Here is an 18,944-nt window from a genome sequence, read left to right on the forward strand (position 1 = left end):
CGATTGTGACCATGCACACTTGGGGTTCTGCATCCGTGACTGACTCGGCTGCCAGAACCGGCCGGGCAAACAGTGACACTTGCCGGGTCTGGTTGCAGTCCATTGGCTCCACTGACAGTGGACAGTTGGCAGCAATATGGCCCATTTCATGGCATCGCCAGCACTGGATACGGCTATGACCTCTGTCACGAGCCTCACTGGGTTTCTGGGTATCCACGCCCCCCAATGAACCCCCTCCCAACCTGACATGTCTCCCCTTTTCCGCAGTAGCAGTCTTACCAGATGGTTTGGTGACCCTGTCACTGGCACCTCTTCGTGTGGGAGAGGTAAATAGAAGGTCCTCCGTAGCCCGATATCTCTCTACTAGGGACACGAGTTCCTCAGCATTTGTGGGACCGGCCTGTCCAACCCATCGCTGGATCCGAGAGGGCAGAGAACGGGTGAACTTGTCAAGGACCACTCTCTCTACCATCTGTGCTGGTGTGCAGTCCTCTGGTTGTAGCCACTTCCGGACAAGATGGATCAGGTCATGCATTTGGGAGCGTGCTGGTAGTTTTTCTGAGTATGCCCACTGGTGGACCCGGCTGGAACGAACTTGAATGGTGACCCTAAGACGAGCCAGAATCTCTGCCTTTAGCTGGGGGTACTCACGGGCTTCTGTTTCACTCAGGTCGTAGTAAGCCTTCTGCGATTCGCCTGTCAGGAACGGTGCCAGGACATCTGCCCACTGCTCAGCTGGTAACTCCTCTCGCTCAGCTACTCGCTCGAACACAGTGAGATACGCCTTCACGTCGACGGTCGCCGTCATTTTTTGTAAAGCCTTTTGTACTGCAGCCCGTGCGGAACGCTGGACAACCGGGTACCCTTGCAAACCAGTATGGGACCCCTCAGTAGTCGTCGCTTGCGGTGCTGCCATAACGCCAGAAAACTTATCCATCATCAGCTGGAACATGGCTAGGGACTCTTCCTGCTGCTGGCGGGACCTCTCCTCCTGTTGCTGAAACATGGCTTGCTGCTGGCGGGACCTCTCCTCCTACTGCTGGAGCATGGCCTGCTGCTGCTGCCGATTAGCTCTGGCCTCCTCTTGCAGGTATTTAATAAAGTCCTCCATCTTGTCTGTACCCTGCAATTTGCCTGCTGCTTTCACCCAGGCCATGCAATGTTGCTGGATGTAGCGAGCCTTTCAGGTGTGTGTCTTTTTGAACTGCCCGCAATCTGAAGCACCATATGTGGGGATTTGGCCCAGTAGAGACCGGCTGTGTGCTCTCCAGCCTCCTGTCAGAGAGACCACACTCTCAGCTCTGCTAGGCAGCTTTATGCAGGCTGATTAGGCTGTTTCCACCACCTGTGTCCAAAGTGCTGGACACCACAACCTCAGCCCTAAGGCCTTGCATAATAGGAAAACCTAGGGGAAACATACCGCCCATCCACAGTTTACCCCTTCAGTGTCTCACAGGTTCTACAAAAATAGATGTCATCTCAGTGACATGCTGATCATTTTTGTAGAAATAGGACTCAGAAAAATTAAAAAGTACTGAAGACACACTGACAGCAGAAACAAGAACTGTGGTTTTCAGGTAGAAGCAAAAACATTTGAGTGCAGGTGGCCTAAGGCTTTCTAGTCTTACTTTACGCCTTTTATTTATTGGCTTACTTCATTCCAGAACATTAAGACAACGATTTGGCTCATAGATACATTTTATCACACAATGTATCCCCTTCTTAGGGCATGTCCATCAGTCTATAAGGCCTCATCCACATTACTTTAATGTCATAAAAGTATACCGTATTGTGTAAAAGTCTAAAATGTTGACAATGCATTTGAAATTTTATGGCTCACATTGTACAATAATTCTAGATCATTATTCATTGTAAATCTTTCTCATTATCTTGACAATTCCACTGTATATTACATGACGTCTTCTAGGAGCCGCCATCAGACCTGTGGTGACCTTCACCCCCAACTACAAGAAGATATTTACATCAGAGATGATGATAATGACCTGTGATGCGGGATCTACTAAAAGAGAGGGGATGGATTATATATGGTACAAGTTCAATTATCCTATACAAAATGGGAAATCCTATATAATACAAGATGCTAGAACATCAGACAGTGGAAGTTACCGATGTCAGACCAGACCTGGAGAGATAAGTGACCCTGTTACACTGGGTGTAAGTGTTGGTGAGTAACTCTACCAGATCATAGATCTACAGACAAGGTAACAAGTTGTATCACACACAGACTGATAAGAGGTCACATATGTCTCCTCATCCTATATCATTGTGTATTACAGATTATGTCATCCTGCAGACCCCTCTATATGTCTATGAAGGAGATGACATAAATATAAGATGTCGCCACCGTCCTGGATACGAAGGAACAGAGACAATATTCTATAAAGATAATGAAGTCATTAGAGGCCCGGGAGATGATGCAGAATATAATATCAGTCATGTAACCAGGACGACTGCCGGGACATATGGATGTAGGAAATATATTTATTATAACGGTCTGAATCGCATACATAGAGATGAAGCTTCTGTGTCTTTGGAAGGTAAATCCAGGATCTTTTATATAAGGATTATTTCTGCAGTATGATATAATATCGCTATAAGTAGAGATGAGTGGACCCAACATTCCCGTTCAGGGTTTGGGTTTGGCAGCCAATCAATTAATACTTCTGGGTCGTCTGTACTGACAAGTCATCTCTATGTATTACTGAGTAAGGCAAGTCTGAGGGTCATTTTGTTTTTCGATATAAGCGTCCTACATTAAAAGGGTTTTCCCACGAACGCAAGTTAGGCCCTATAATAATAATAATTCTTTATTTATATAGCGCACACAGATTACGCAGCGCTGCACAAAGCATGTTAATTTGGTCTCTGTCCCCATGGGGGCTCACAATCTAAACAACCTAACAATATGTCTTAGAGTGTGGGATATGTTGCGGTTGTTAACCCTTTGATCGCTGTAGGCAGCTAAGTGGGCGCCGCAATCTTGGCTCGGAACATCGCTCCCCGTGACATCATCGGGGAGCAGCGATCCATTGCCATGACAGCCTCGGGTCACACAAAGATCCAAGGCTGTCATGTTTTAGGCTCTCTAGTACATTGTGTGATTTGCACATTGTAAAAGATGGTGTGCAAAATCCCCATACACTTCCATACTGTAGTGAACTCCGGTGGACCTGAGCGGGGAAGCGACACATGCAGGATATCGGGCGCACGATCTTAGTGAATCGGGGCGGAACTCCGTTGGCCAAGTAAGTAAATGTGCCCCGATGTCTTATAGGATCAACCATCAGACCTGTGGTGACCTTCACCCCCAACTATAAGAAGATATTTACAGCAGAGAAGATGACAATGACCTGTGATGTGGGATCTACTATAGGAGAGGGGATGGATTATATATGGTACAAGGACAATTCTCCTGTACACAATGGGAAATCTTATACAATACAAGATGCTGAAACATCACACAGTGGAAGTTACCAATGTCAGACCAGACCTGGAGAGATCAGTGACCCTGTTACACTGGATGTACACTTCAATAGTAAGTAGATTCACCAAAATATACAGATAAAGGAACATGTTACATCACACTCCGCTCTGGCTGAGGTCATATATGTCTCATCCTATATCATTGTGTATCACAGGTTGGCTCATCCTGCAGACTCCTCTATATGTCTATGAAGGAGATGACATAAATATAAGATGTCACCACTATCCTGGACATAAAGGAGGACGGACAATATTCTTTAAAGATAATGAAGTCCTTAGAGACTGGGGAGATGATGCCGAATATAATATCAGTAAGGTAACCAGGACGACTGCCGGGACATATAGATGTAGAAAAAAAGTCAATAATTCTAGATCGATCCAACAATATACAGATGAAGTTTATATGTCTGTCCAAGGTAAATCCCAAATCATCGTTATGCTAATTATTTTACTAATATTTGTACAATATAAATGAAGAAATATGTGGCGGCTAAGTTAAGAGTCCGATAGAATAGAAAAAGAGCATATACAAGTATATAATCATAAGTGCAAATCCAGTATATAAGACCTGTTCAGGTTGGGTTTGTCTGGATCTGAAAGTTTGGTAACTGATAAAAAACGCACCTGTCATGAATTTATATTTTGCGGACCCATAGACTTCTATTGAGTTTCGTGATTCACATCTGTGAAAAAATAGGACAACAGATCAATGAAAAAAGAAACTAACAGGAAAACACTAATGTGAAAGAACCCTTAAAGTGTTACCAGTGAGTTGGGGCAGCCAATCCTAAACCCAGGGCCGGCGCCAGCACTAGGCTTACCTGGGCAAGTACCAGGGCCCAGAGCAACTGCAAAGGGGCCCATTGAGGCTCTGTCACCCATGGGCCTACTGAAACCTGGAGCCGACCCTGCCTGGGCACGAACCTTTGGCTTAAACCCAGGTTTGAGTCCACTCATAACAAAATATAAAACCTTTTATGAGTCTATTAAATACACAAACAAAAGAACATTAAAATTATACAATTAACATTATAAAATGCTATCAAGGATGACCTGGGGCTACACTGATAAATTAGTTTTAAAAATAAGTACAAATTAGAATTCCCACATCTATTTAGGCATCGGAAACAGGGCAACATTATTAGTATCAAATGCGTATACAGGCAGTCCCGGGGTTACCTATAAGTTCGGATCTGTAGGTTTGTTCTTAAGTGGAATTTGTATGTAAGTCGGAACTGTATATAAAGGGATTTTAAAAATGTTGGGTTGTCATAAGAACCAGGGTTAACAATAAAGCTTCATTGTAGACACCTGTGATAACTGTTATAGCTGATCATTGTAGCTCACGGCTAAAGTACAGTGAATGACCACCATCCAGAGGTCCGTTTGTGACTAGGGGTCGTCTGTAGTCGGGTGTTCTTAAGTAGGGGACCGCCTGTAATGCCGTGATGGTGTAACTTACTTTCTTAGAACATCACTTACAACTATCAACAGCTTAAAGGGGTTTTCACTGTAGATCTTTTCCACAATGTGTACATGGCATTGTCAGCAATGGTCACTACAATCCTACTGAATAATTTAAATAGATTTGCCGAAAAAATCCACAAGTAGGCTCTTCTATACGACTTCCCAAAATCCCCAAAAGAAGGACAAAATCAAAAAAATAACAATGTAGCAAATGTAAAAAGTCATGAAAAGCACTTAGAGATAAATGGAAAAATTCTGTATGATGGAATCTACCAAATCTAAAGAGCAAGTTATCGTTAATTTTGTTACTTTTTTAGTGATATTCACGACTCCGACCATGAAAGTGATCCCAGGACGAGTTTCACTCGACGATAACATGACCCTAACATGTGAGACGAGGCTCCATCCATCCAAAAAGAACACACGATTACAGTTTGCTTTCTACAAAGATGGACAGACTGTCCGAGAATTTGGTTTCAGTCGCAACTATAAAGTCTACTCTGTTCAGATGAAGGATTATGGGAAGTATTTTTGCCTAATATCAACTTCAGGTAATAGAATTATGAAGAGAAGTGCTGAGAATTTCATCCAGGCAGAGGGTAAGTATGGACACTAGTGAAGTATTCTACACATGAGAAATCAGAGGCCGACTTGTGGTTCTTTGGCATGTAAGAGAAAATTATTCTGTGGACCCATCCTTCTCCAACCCCCCCAGGAAATAGACCCTCATAACTATTGTGAGGCTATTTTAGTGGGTCAGTCCACCATGTGAGTCTTCTTCTATATGTCTATATGGAGAATATGTGAATTTACACATGAATGATGGGATCTAGGGACAAAATTATCTAACACTTTCATTGTTAAAGGATGTGCGTTCAAGAGAAGGAGTGGACATAAAAAATTTCCAAAAACCTCAAATTAGGTGCAATCCACCAAGTGTCACTGTAAGGCACGTGTAATCACCAGCAGACAATATTAAAGTCCCAAAAGATGTGAGGCAGCTGTTGTCTGAAAGATCTGTCGGCCAACAGCTATCACTTTGACCTCCTAAATACGCATGAGCAAGTGGCCTGGCTGTATGTACATGTATAATTGATGGAGAGAACCACTGGCAGAAAACAAATAACTAGAGATAAGCAACCACATGTTTCCATTCGGGGTCTGGGTTCATCCCACGCAACCTGGACAACAGCCAGTCTAGCAAATGGACGCCCCTAGCTGCTAGCTATGGATGGGATTGGCCGGTGGTACAATTTTCCGGATTGGCTGTTTAGCTTCCACACCAGCAATATGTCCAAGGATAAACTCCTGGCCAATTATAGTCGTAGCTGGTTTGTAGGGGTGTCAACCTGCCAGATCCGGCAATACGTCCTGGTCGCTCAGGACGAACCTGAACCCGGATGGAAACACCAGGGTAACTCCTCTCTGCAAATAACTAAAGAATCAGGTACATGGATGATTTTTATCTTCCCTGACATCTGTGAAGAATCAGAAGTTCTCAAATCCGTGAAATGGACGGGACCAGATGATTTTAATCTAATGAGGACCTTGTAGTCTATGGTAGATCAGTTTAGACAGCTGGGTGGAAAAACCAAAAAAGTGTCTGCACAAAATCGTAAGATTGCAATGGTTATGGGTATGAATATTGTCAGCCTTAGCTTCAGCCTAAAAAGAAAGGCATATGTTAAAGATCCGAGGAAGGGATAAGCGGACTTGTTAAAGTTTGGTTCAGTTGACCGATCGTGGGTGTTAAATGTTGTGTGGGTGTTCAAAGTCATTATCCCATGGATCTCAGCTCCCCATAACATATCCTGGGCCCAATGCCAGCACCAATTGTGGTTATTGCCGGCGCTGAACTTTTGGCTGAAGTTGAGGGCCTGCAATGTTCGTCACGGACGCCAATATTGTGGTTAAGGTTCTCTCATCACATCTAGAGCCATAAGTCCATCTACAATATCTATCACATTTATTTACTGGTGGCTATTCTTTTTTTTTCAGGGTTCATAGGCCATATGGGATACACCCGGCTGAATATTATCCGCCTGATACTATCCGGATCTGTAATAATAACTGGTGCGCTATTTGTCTTCTATCATATAAAATGGATGAAGTCCATGGAAGAAGCAGCTGCTCCATCTACAACATAATGGAAGTGTGAACTACAATATCCAACAGTCATCCATGTACATAGACCGGGAGCCACTTTGACCAAATCTATCCAAATGTGATCCATTAGATAATATGGACTGTATATTCTTATATTCTAACTTAATGACTAGAATGATGTTACTTTTCTTACCTTTAGCTTCTGCATAACGCCCGAAAGCTGAGGTCACCCCAACTGTATTTACTTATTTTTATCACTGCTATGACTGGTCAAGTGTCGAACAGTCTGAAAATATTGATTTAATAGATTATGGGATGTATGAAGCATTATATTGTATTTTCTATCCAGGTCTAAGCATAGATTATATCCTGTGTAACCATTATAATACATAATGCCTTCATTTTGTGTTTAAATCTTTTTTATTGAGACCATCAAATTAAACTAAATAGATTTTACAGCTCAACACACTTTGTACAGTCTCTTTTTTTTCACATAAAATTCGCTAATTACAGCGAATCTTGTTAAGCCAAGAACAATAAAAGTACTAAACCAGGTGAGTGAACTTAAAGGGCACCTACCACCCCGATTCTACCTATAAAGGTAGAAGGGGTGGTAGGTGGATGGATGGGACGTGAGGAGAGCCCTTTTTTGGGCTAATCCTCACGTCCCGGGTGTCTTTTAGAAAACTTTATTGCAGGTATATGCAAATTTTTTTATGCGGCTACTGGGGCGTGGAGTAGCCGGACATGAGGCTACTAGTCGCGGCTACTCCACACCCCAGTAGCCACGTTACTCCGCCTACCAGGGAATCTTCGGCGCGCAGCTCCTGGTAGCTGCGCACCCTCGTCCGGGTCCCCCGGCTACTGCACATGCTCAGTAGTTCCGGCCCCGGAGCCGCGGCCGCGCAGAACGCAGGGGACCCGGACGAGGGCGCCCAGCTACCAGGAGCTGCGCGCCAAAGATTACCTGGTAGGCGGAATAACGTGGCTACTGGGACGTGGAGTAGCCGCGACTAGTAGCCTCATGTCCGGCTACTCCACGCCCCAGTGGCCGCATAAAAAAATTTGCATATACCTGCAATAAAGTTTTCTAAAAGACACCCGGGACGTGAGGATTAGCCCAAAAAAGGTATCTCCTCACGTCCCATCCATCCACCTACCACCCCTTCTACCTTTATAGGTAGAATCGGGGTGGTAGGTTCCCTATAAGAATTTCCAGAAGGAAGGTGGGGGAGGGAGGGTGGGGGGGGGTTGGTTTCACAAGGGATATGATTTTTTGGGTTAAACCCAATTTCAGTCAATTGTTATTACTTTGAGAGATGAATTATTAATATTGGAGATTTCAATCCAAGGTTCCCACATGTTTTCGAATGTACTTACAGTACCTTGTCTCAGGGCAAAAGTTTTTTCCAGTAAACAATGTAGGTTTATAGTGGCATCAAATTCTGGAATTGATAGGATCTTGCAATCAATAACTTAGTTGTCTGTAGTATGTGGCCGGTTAATTTCCTGGAATTTGTAGGGATCCTGTTGATACCTAGACCTAGTAATGCTAATGCCGGGTCTAGCCATATTGGTTTTTTATTACAGGTAGATATAATGGGGGTCATTTACTAAAGGCCCGATTCGCGTTTTCCCGACGTGTTACGCGAATATTTCCGATTTGCGCCGATTGTACCTGAATTGCCCCGGGATTGTGGCGCACGCGATCGGATTGTGGCGCATCGGCGCCGGCATGCGCGCGACGGAAATCGGGGGGCGTGGCCGAACGAAAACCCGACGGATTCGGAAAAACCGCCGCATTTAAAAACCGCAAAAGTGTCGCTTGGGGAGCGCTTACCTTCACTTGGTCCGAGGTGGTGAATTCCGGCGCGATGAGATGACTTTCAGCGCAGCAGCGCCACCTGGTGGACGGCGGAAGAACTACATTCATAAATCCCGGCCGGACCCGAATGCAGAGCAGAGAACGCGCCGCTGGATCGCGACTGGACCGGGTAAGTAAATGTGCCCCAATGTCTCCTATTCTTTTCCAAAGGGTTTAATTACAGGGCATTCCCAAAAAATATGTGCTAGTGTACCTCTGTGGCCACAGTTTCTCCAGCATCTGTCTGAAGATCCTGGGTATATACGGGCCAGATGTGCAGGGCCAGTGGCTCATTGTAACAAATAACATGCAAAAATGCCATATATTGCAATACAGAAGTCTTACAGTATATGCTAGGAACGATCTGACCATCTAGGGTGAATGTACCCTAGATGGTCTAAGAAAGAATGAAAAGAAAAGAAAAAAAAAGTTTACAAAATTTATAAAATATTAAAAAATTCAAATCACCCCCCTTTCCCTAGAACTGATATAAAACATAATAAACAGTGAAAATCGGTATCAGTAAATTAGGTATCGTTGCATCCCAAAATGCCGATATATCAAAATATAAAAACGGTTACGGACGGCGGTGACCTCCGAGACGGGAAAAGGAGCCCAAATGTCCGAAATGCGACTTTTACACCTTTTTACATCACATAAAAAATGGAATAAAAAGGGATCAAAATGTCGTACAGACCTCAAAATGGTAGCAATGAAAACGTCGGCTCATTTTGCAAAAAATGACACCTTACACAGCTCCGTACCCCCAAACTATGAAAAAGTAATTAGCGTCAGAAGACGGCAAAAAAATCCTGCTGAACTGTCCGCAGTTGTACAGTGGCTGCGCCCAGAATGCCTACGTGCCAATATAGAGGTTCCTGGGTTTCGCAAATTTTGACAGTTTATCCTGCATTTTTCCACTCTGGTGTCTCCCATCATGGCGTTCTCTAAGAAGGGTGTCAATCCCCACCTTTGGCCCCCGGCAGCAGAAGAGGTTTTCTCAGTGTTGAAGTCGGCCTTTGTCTCGGCTCCAGTGCTCACTAGGCCTGACACGGAGAAGCCCTTTCATCTGGAGATTGATGCATCCTCCTTAGGCGCAGGGGTGGTGCTCACTCAGAAAGGGCCTATGGGGCGAGCTCTCACATGCGGTTTCTTTTTCAAAACTTTTACTCCCGCAGAGAAGAATTATTCTACATGAGATAGAGAACTTTTGGCCATCAAACTTGCCCTGGCGGAATGGCAATATCTACTGGATGGAGCTCACCATCCGGTCTGTGTATATACAGATTATAAAAATCTCCTGTATCTCCAGACAGCCAAGCGTTTTAATCCCAGGCAAGCCCGTTGGTCGCTTTTCTTCTCACGCTTCAACGTGTCGATCCCCTTACGTCCTGCGAAGAAGAATATCAAAGCGGATGCCCTTTCCTGTGCCTCTGATGTAATTTGAGAAGAGCCAACCCTTCGACATATTATCTCTCCTGAACAACTGGTTGTTTCCGCTTTCCCCCAGCAAGACGTATGTCCAACCTACACAGCAGAAGAGGATTATAGGCCTTATACCAACTAGATTGTTGATCCGTTGCCGATACCCAGTTGCCCATTTTATTTCTCTTCCAGGTCTCCCGTCTGCTCCATGTCTTGCCAGTTTGTTCTTTCAACACATCTTCCGGCTTCATGGACTTCCTCAATACATTGGGGCAGATTTACTTACCCGGTCCCGTCGCGATCCCACAGTGCGTTGTCCGACCAGGATTTGGGTCCGGTGTGATTCACTAAAATCGTGCGTCCGAGTTCCTGCATGTGTCGCTGCGCCGAGGTCCGGCGGAGTTCACCTTCTTCTTCCTGGTGCATGTGAGTGCTTGATCTTGCGACATAAAACCTTTTTAAATTCCGTGGTTTGTCCGAATCCGTCGGGTTGTCCGAAGGCCCGCCCCCCGTTTTCTGTCATGTGCAAGCCAGCGACGATGCTCCAAAATCCGATCGCGTGTGCCAAAATCCCGGGACAATTCAGTGCAAAACGGAAATATTCGGGAAACCAGACGAAAGTGCGGCGTTCGGAGCCTGAGCCCCATTGTGTCTGATCGAGGGGTTCAGTTTGTGTCCAAGTTTTGGCGATCCTTGTGTAACCAGATGCAAGTGTATCTGGACTTTTCTTCTGCTTACCACCCACAGTTGAATGGTCAAGTAGGAAGGGTGAATCAGACTTTGGGCTGTTATCTCTGCCATTTCGTCTCTGTCAGTCTAGATGACTAGTACTATCTGCTACCATGGGCTGAGTTCTCCTATAACTCCCTGGACTATGAGTCCGCTGGAGCAGATCCTATCTTTGTTGTCTACGTACAAATTTCTCAACCTCCTCTTCCTTTGTCCGTTCCCTCAGATGTCCCTGTGGTAGAGGAACAGACTCATCAATATCTCCTCCGGGCCACTGCCCGCACCAAGACCCAGGCTGATGGGAAACGTAGGACTCCTCCTGTCTTCTCTCCGGGTGACAATGTGTGGTTATCTCCCAGATACGTCTGGCTGGAGATTCCTAGCTACAAGCTTGGTCCACGCTTTCTTGGTCCTTTTCAGGTGATAAAACGCATAAATTCTGTGGCGTATAAACTCTGCCTTCCTCCCAATATACACGTCCCGGACTCCTTCCATGTCTCCCTCCTGAAACCTGTCATCTTGAACTGCTTCTCTCAGCAACCTCCTCCTCCTGCTCCAGAGGCTGACTCCACTGATGTCTACAAGGTTAAAGAGGTACTGGACATGAAGACTGTGAGAGGTAAGTGGTTCTTCCTTGTTGACTGGAAGGGGTTCAGGCCTGAGGAGAATATTCTGGACCGTAGCCTCCTGCAAAGGTTTCTCCAGACCAAGAAAAGGAGAAGGCCGAAGGGGGGGGGGATACTGTCACGGGTGCCCCTCTCCATGGCAGAGTCCTGGCTCACTTACTTCTCCACGTTCCTGTTTCCATCCCAGCTGACCAGCGCATGCATCCCCATTCCCGAGGGCGCACTTGCACCTGCCCTCACAGATTTAAAGGGCCACTGCGCTGCTGATTTGCGCTGGCCACTTCCGGCATTCTTGAAAAGTCAATTTTCCCAGCATTCCCCACCAGATCTTTGAGCTTCATGCCACTGAGAAAGCTTCCTGAGTTTGTTTCCTGTGTTCTGACCTCCCGTTGTGACTGCGGAAAAAATCCTTGACTTCGCTCCTTTGCTGCCAGCCCTGACCTCCTGGTCCATCCCTGACCTTGTACCATTGCTGCCTCCCTTGACCATCTGCCTGTCCCCGACTACAAGATTGTCAACTGATTCTGTACCTCGACCTTGGCTCCCATCGCACCTGTGGAACAACCTGGTGGTACCACGCCGCAGCAAGACCAACCTGCTTTGCAACGGGCTCTGGTGAAGACCGGGTTCCACTTAGACTCCAGTCCCACGTGTCAGCTTGTGTCATTCACTGCGGTGGTCCAGGGGTTTCACTACTCCAGAAGCCAGACAGTCATTACTTCCGTAGAGAACCATTTCTAGTTGGATCTCCACCCACTGTGCCATGAAACTGTCATGCAATAGGCTGAAACAATCTTTTCCTTTAGTAGCACTGATGAATGTGTTTTTTTATTTGATACCTCGATATAAATGAAAAGGTGAAATCCTTTAAGAAACACCCTACCCTTCCTTATACAACCTCATCAATCTCATCTATTCTAGGGGTCTATAACATATTCCATTAATGACTCAGTCTCCTCCGATTTGTAGCCTCAAAGTACTAACTCCACGGCTACAATTCTTAAAAGTCTATTTAAATAAAAATTACAATTTATTCAAATAAACTATTTCCCACTTCTCCTTCCTTCCTGTGATATATAGATTCATCAGATATAGATTGTTACTTCCCTTTTTCAGCTCAGCAGCATCTCCTCCATCTTCAGCAAGTTTCCTTGCTACACACTTAATCTCCCACTACATGGTTTTATCTACGGCTACACACAGTGTATAATGTCTAATAAGTAAAGGAGATACTGTGGCTCATTTACTAAGGGCTCTGCGGCCGCACTTTAGTCGGCTTTCCCGAGTTTTTCTGTTTTGCGCCAAATTCCGCTGGGATTTTGGTGTACGCGATCGGATTTTGCCGCAATCGTGACAGCTTTCACATGACATCGGGGGCATGGCCTTCGGACAACCCGGCAGATTCGTAAAAACTGCGGAATTTGAAAAACGAAATGTGTCGCAAGATCAAGCACTTACATGCACCGGGAAGAAGCAGGTGAACTCTGGCGGACCTCAGCACAGCAGCGACACCTACTGGATATCAGGCACACGAACTTAGTGAATCCCGGCAGAACCCGAATCCACGGCAGACAACGCGCTGTGGGATTGCGACACTAACACTAAGGACTTTCAAAAGATGCAGGGCAGCTCATTTGTAATTGGACAACCTTAAGCATGCTTTGAGTCATATGCTTGTGACATCACTACAGCCACTCTCAACAAGCCTCCTGTCATCTCTAGCTATACTTTACGGATTCTCATGGCAACCAGAAAGCATGGCAAATGGAGATTAGCCTGGGGGGGAAGGCAAGGCAAAACCTCTGCTAGCTGCTAGAATAAGAATTGCTTGCTTAGTACAGAGTTAGGCTAAAGTTTTTATACTCTACGGTTGTATTTTACTTCTGGTAATTGTTGTGTTATGATTTGCTTTAACTGGTAGTATTAAAGAAATGCTTTATGTACAGTCAGACTGAAAACCTGTCCCCATTATGTCTACATAAATTGCAGTGCAGGTAATCTTCTTAGCAGTGTCTGTATTTTTCCTAAATGGTCATCCCCATAATGGCCAAAAAATCTGTGTCTGGGTCTGCAGTTGAAACTGTCAGGCTGAGAGGAAGCTGGATTCTAGGAGTCGGCAGTGTGAACAGTTCTATAGATGGATTGCTGAGAGCCTTGCAAAGCTCTCCAGAATCTCTGAACCAGCAAGGGTTAACACTCTCTTTATTAGAGCTCTGTCCCTCACAGCTGGAGCTGTCTTCCTAATAAATTCCTTCTTTGTGCTATCCAGATTGCTAGTTAAAGATTTTCATGGTAGCTTTCTTGTCTGTCCTTTACTTGCTATATGTCTGTACTTCTGTTTTATTCGATATTTGGCTTAAGTTCTTGACTATTCTTCTGTTTGTATGATTCTGTACTTTTCATGCTTTCTCAGGTTTAGTGTCTGGTATAGTGCAGCGTGCACCACAAATGTGGCGAGGACACTTTATAAATCCATGTACAAGCAGTTTGCACTAAAAAGAATGTGCAAACAAAAACTGTGCCAGGGGCTTTAGACTGTATTTTCTACATAAATAATTTTTTCCAGCCTTTTGGTACTTTTGCAGGACATGTGCTCAACCTGCCATTTTATTAATGAGAACAAAAGGGGGTCCTGTACTTAATCGGGGGGGGGGGGGTGTCATCATTTGGACCCATACTGATGACACAGCTTCCTGCTCTTCACATGCAGAGTTTTTTTAGTTTCATTTTTATTTGGTATTAAATTTACAAAATGTGGAAAAACAGCTTTTTATGATATATATTACACTTTTATTTTCAAATTAATTCCTTAGAGGGTGGTGGCCATTTTTATACAATTTTTTTGAATATTGTGTTTTTTTATATATTTATTCATATTTCATGTGTGTGTTTTTACTTTATATGTCCCCCATGAAATCATAGAAGAGCCTTCGGGGATATTTTCACAGATTTTTTTTCTTTTAATTTAGATTTTTTTCTCTTTTAAAATTTCCAGTTTTCAACTATATTTGTGGCATCTTTAAGAGCCCCAGTGCATGGGGAAACGGCGCGTCAGTGGGGTCTGATCAGAGCAGTTAATCCAGGCCATTGCCCAGGCCACAAAAGAGCATGGGCCTCAATGCATATATACCGAATTCCCTGTTGCATCCACTTCTGTACATAACCCTCTGCGCTTTCACCAAAATCAAATGTACAGCTACAGAAAATGCTATCTTTATCAACTAGTGCCTGCAGTAGCTGTTCTTTATCTTCTCCATTAGGCCCATGATCACCATGTGCAGTTTCAGGATTTTATGGTGCACATTCTGCATGAATCTGGCGCCCCCTCCACTACTCCGACAGAGTGTACTCGGGTAAATAAAATTCTCATAGATCACAACACACTAGGTCACATTTACTAAGGGTCGCAGTGCACACTTTGCACGGACTGTGCACCTTTTTTGGTCCTTTCCCGTAGGACCTTGATGCTCAGTCACCTTCCCGTGGGACATTAATGCTCAGGCACTTTCCATTGGGACCTTGATGCTCAGGCACTTTCCTGTGAGAGCTTGATGCACAGTCACCTTCCTGTGGGACATTAATGCTCAGGCACCTTTCTATGGGACATTAATGCTCAGGCACCTTCCTGTGGGACATTAATGCTCAGGCACCTTCCTGTGGGACATTAATGCTCAGGCATCTTTCTGTGGGACATTAATGCCCAGGCACTTTCCCTGGGGACCTTGATGCTCAGGCACTTTCCCTGGGGACCTTGATGCTCAGGCACTTTCCTGTGGGAGCTTGATGCTCAGGCACTTTCCTGTGGGACCTTGATGCTTAGGCACTTTCCAGTGTAACATTAATGCTCAAGCACTTTCCTATGGGCTTACATTAGGTATCCCAAGTTATTGGCCATGGCATTTTTACTATTGGTGCACACTGAGCAGGGTCTCTAAGCCAAGATAAGGGACAGAAATAAAGCCAGCCACTAGTCTGCCAATAAAGGTAAATAGATACTGTAGTATGGTAGTATTAGTGCATCATATGGTGATACAGTATTTAATTAGGTAGGTTTTGCACCATTCATGCTAAAAGGATCATCTCTCGAGCCTACACATGTTCCTTTAGACATTGCTACTATTTCTATTTCTCAGTTACGCTTCCTTTCTTACTTCCTGCATTTTACCGGATGATTCTAAGAAAGTTTACTTCTCCTTTTACACTCTGTGCCGTCGCCTCCATCCGCAGCATCACATCCAGGGAGATGTTCGTGTCATTACTCTGTAAGTACAATCCTCTTCATTTTATGGTGGAATATATAATTGGTTAGTTTTATTATATAAATATACTAGTTACCGGCTACACCCCGGGGCCCCCATCACGTCTCCCTATACAGCTGTGTAGTGTCTAGTGTAAGATATCTCTGCTAACCCTGATTTTACTGGCTATGACTGAATGATTGATGTCTAAAGTGATGACTGAATTATTCTATTATATTTGTGCCTTTTGTTTGCGCTGTTGTTCCACCATTTTCATTTACAGGGCAGTTCATCCGTTCACCCCGTTCACTAGGGTCAGACTATGTTGGTCCCCAGTGATCATAAAAAAAGAGAGAAAAACAAGTTGGCAATATAAATAAGGGCTCCTGTGCCAAGTACTGGTCTCGCACAACACAATAAATGTCACCCTGTAATAGTGTTGGTGCTGCTGTTCGGCTGGCAGATAGGGAGTCCTTGCATAATATTTCTCTATGAGGCAAGGACTCCCATCCACTGCACTGTGCTTGGTCCACTTGATCTCATCAGCACAAGGGTCTGTTTCTGAGGACTTAAAGTGCTCATGTTCAGGGGGTCTGTTGTTTTTTAGCAATCCCATGATGCCTCAGTTCAGCATTATGTGGACTATGTGATTATCGCTCACTGCTGATCCAATAAAGGCTGCACTGCCGTCTTCTACAGTATAAATGTATGTAAGACAGTAGTCTCTCTAATAATCAGTTAGGAATTTGTGCTCCTCCTATAAGAGGCCGTGTAGGGTCACCATGAGGTCCCATCACCCAAATGAAGACCCTTTAAGATTAAAAAAGGCAATACAGAACTTGTTGGATTATATAGAGGCAGCATGTAGAGAGACAAAAAGTTACTGCCTCTGTTTCTAAAAGTAATCCCAGAAAATAAAAAAAATGTGATAAAAATAGAAAAGAAGGGGATAAAAATAGTAAAAAGTAAACATAAATGGTATCAATGTGCCCATAAATGTAAAAAATAAATTATTGAAATTTAAAAATTTGTAAAGTGCCAAATGTCTTAAAAATAATGCCACAGTAACTATTGTCAATCACCTCGCCGGCCCCAAAAATGTAATAAATAGCAACAACAAAGTCGTATGTAAAACAATATTGGGGCACATTTACTAAGGGTATGAACAGCGAATTTTCATTGGGTTTCGCGCTGAATTGCCCCGGGTTTTTGCCGCAAACAATCGGATTTTGGCGAATCGGCGCCGGCTTGCATGCGACACAAATCGGGTGGGCATGGACATGGGCATACAGGAAATTGGACGCACGGTCTCAGTGAATCACGGAAGACCCGAGTCCCCGGATCCTCATCGAACAATGCACAGCAGGGGATCGTGACGGGACGGGTAAGTAAATGTGCCCCATTGTATCAATAAAACTATGCATTATGAAAAAAGCCATAATAGTTCTGTCACTGAAAATATGAAAACATTTTATGGTCTTCTTGTCGCACAAGTAATTTTAAAAATACATGTTAAAACTTTTATCTTGTAAAAGTAGTAAAACAAAAAAAAAATTGTTACACTTGGTTGTGGTTCCAGTGTTATTTTCGCAGCACATTAAAGGGTTATTCCCTCTTAAATGTACTCAGTATAACAAAAAAACCATTCTCTAATTCACTGTTATTTACAAAAATGCAGCATTTCGCAGATATAAGTCCAACCTGTCCCTATCAGTCCTGCTGTACACAATTTCCTTTTCCCCAGGGATCCGACCCAGTAACTTCTGACTTTAGGGTTGGCAAAGAGGTTGTTCTCCTGTTTCAATTCTAAAATTATATTCAAAATATTCAAAATTTGGACACAGTTACAGTAGCCTCACAACACATTTCTCTCCAGCAGTTGTGTCCATACCCGGCTCAGCATTTTTTTATTAGTTCCTGTTAGTTATTTAATAGGCGCTTCTATTTGCTGACTCATCTCTAATAGAAATAACTATGACACATGGATACAAATATGCTCTAAACTACTCAACTACTATAACCGGTTACGGACCAGGGTCATTTACATGATAAAGACGAGACAAAAACTGTCCAATTTTGCAGTTGTTCTTTTAACCCATTGGGAACGCAGCCTTTTTCTGTGCTTTTTTTGCTCCCCACCTTCAAAAATCTATAACTTTCATTTAACTTTTCATTTTACTGTGTACAGAGTTGTTTGAGGGTTTGTTTTCTGCGTAACATATTATACTTCTTAGTGATGTTATTTATTATTCCATGCCTTATACTGGTAAGCGGGTAAAAAAATCCATATAAGGTGAAATCGTTGAATTGTTGCGTCATTTTCTGTAGAGCTCGGCTTTTACGCTAGCACTGATCATGGGGGTTAGCAGTGGGTGTTTGCAGCAATATGCAGCAAACCCCACTTCTGTATGACGAGGGCTAATCCCATGAGCTGTCTTCATTCATGCCTAAGCTTCATGTTGTTCTAGTACCGCGAGGAGCGTTAAAAGCTTAATGTCCCTAATTTTTTTTTTTAATTACTGTTATTTTTGTGTATATTTTTTGGGGAAAAATATGGGATTTCTATTTTAAAATTTTTTTTCGAGTGCCTGAATTTTAATTTAAAAAAAAAATACCGGATGACCGACGGACTGTGGTGTGCAACATTTGCCAAACCAGGCTCAGCAGGGGTTCCACCACTACTAGCTTAACTACCACCAGTATGCGCAGGCATATGAATGCTAAACACCCCACTCAGTGGCAACAAGCCCGTTCACCTCCGGCCGTGCACACCACTGCTCCTTCCCCTGTGTCAGCTGCTAGTCAGCCCCCTGCCCAGGACCCTGCCACAAAAACCCCATCGTCGCCTCCACGATCCTCCACAGCATCCACCAGCGTTCAGCTCTCCATACCCCAGACGCTGGAGCGGAAACGCAAATATAGTGCAACCCACCCGCACGCCCAAGCCCTTAATGTGCACATCTCCAGATTGCTTAGCCTGGAGAT

At 44.1% G+C, this 18,944-nt stretch overlaps 2 protein-coding genes across 4 annotated transcripts in view; both read left to right on the plus strand.

Moving 5' to 3' along the window:
* Positions 1-7,308, plus strand: part of LOC140069328 (Fc receptor-like protein 5) — a 46,747-nt gene extending 39,439 nt beyond the window's left edge. Inside the window, exons 8-13 of one of the 3 annotated variants that reach the window (XM_072114886.1) lie at positions 1,928-2,185; positions 2,298-2,558; positions 3,296-3,556; positions 3,660-3,920; positions 5,289-5,570; positions 6,970-7,308. In XM_072114886.1, the coding sequence (XP_071970987.1) occupies positions 1,928-2,185; positions 2,298-2,558; positions 3,296-3,556; positions 3,660-3,920; positions 5,289-5,570; positions 6,970-7,118 (1,472 nt within the window). In that variant the 3' untranslated portion in view covers positions 7,119-7,308. The remainder of the gene's footprint in view (positions 1-1,927; positions 2,186-2,297; positions 2,559-3,295; positions 3,557-3,659; positions 3,921-5,288; positions 5,571-6,969) is intronic. The other 2 variants (XM_072114887.1, XM_072114889.1) reach the window with 2 other exon arrangements.
* An 8,631-nt stretch (positions 7,309-15,939) lies between these two features.
* The window catches only part of LOC140069991 (Fc receptor-like protein 5), a 31,967-nt gene continuing 28,962 nt past the window's right edge, over positions 15,940-18,944 (plus strand). The window contains exon 1 of the mRNA XM_072116325.1: positions 15,940-15,983. Coding sequence (XP_071972426.1) covers positions 15,965-15,983 — 19 coding nt within the window. The 5' untranslated portion in view covers positions 15,940-15,964. The remainder of the gene's footprint in view (positions 15,984-18,944) is intronic.

Source organism: Engystomops pustulosus, chromosome 7 (assembly GCF_040894005.1).
Source record: "Engystomops pustulosus chromosome 7, aEngPut4.maternal, whole genome shotgun sequence".
In the NCBI taxonomy this organism is placed as follows: Eukaryota; Metazoa; Chordata; class Amphibia; order Anura; family Leptodactylidae; genus Engystomops; species Engystomops pustulosus.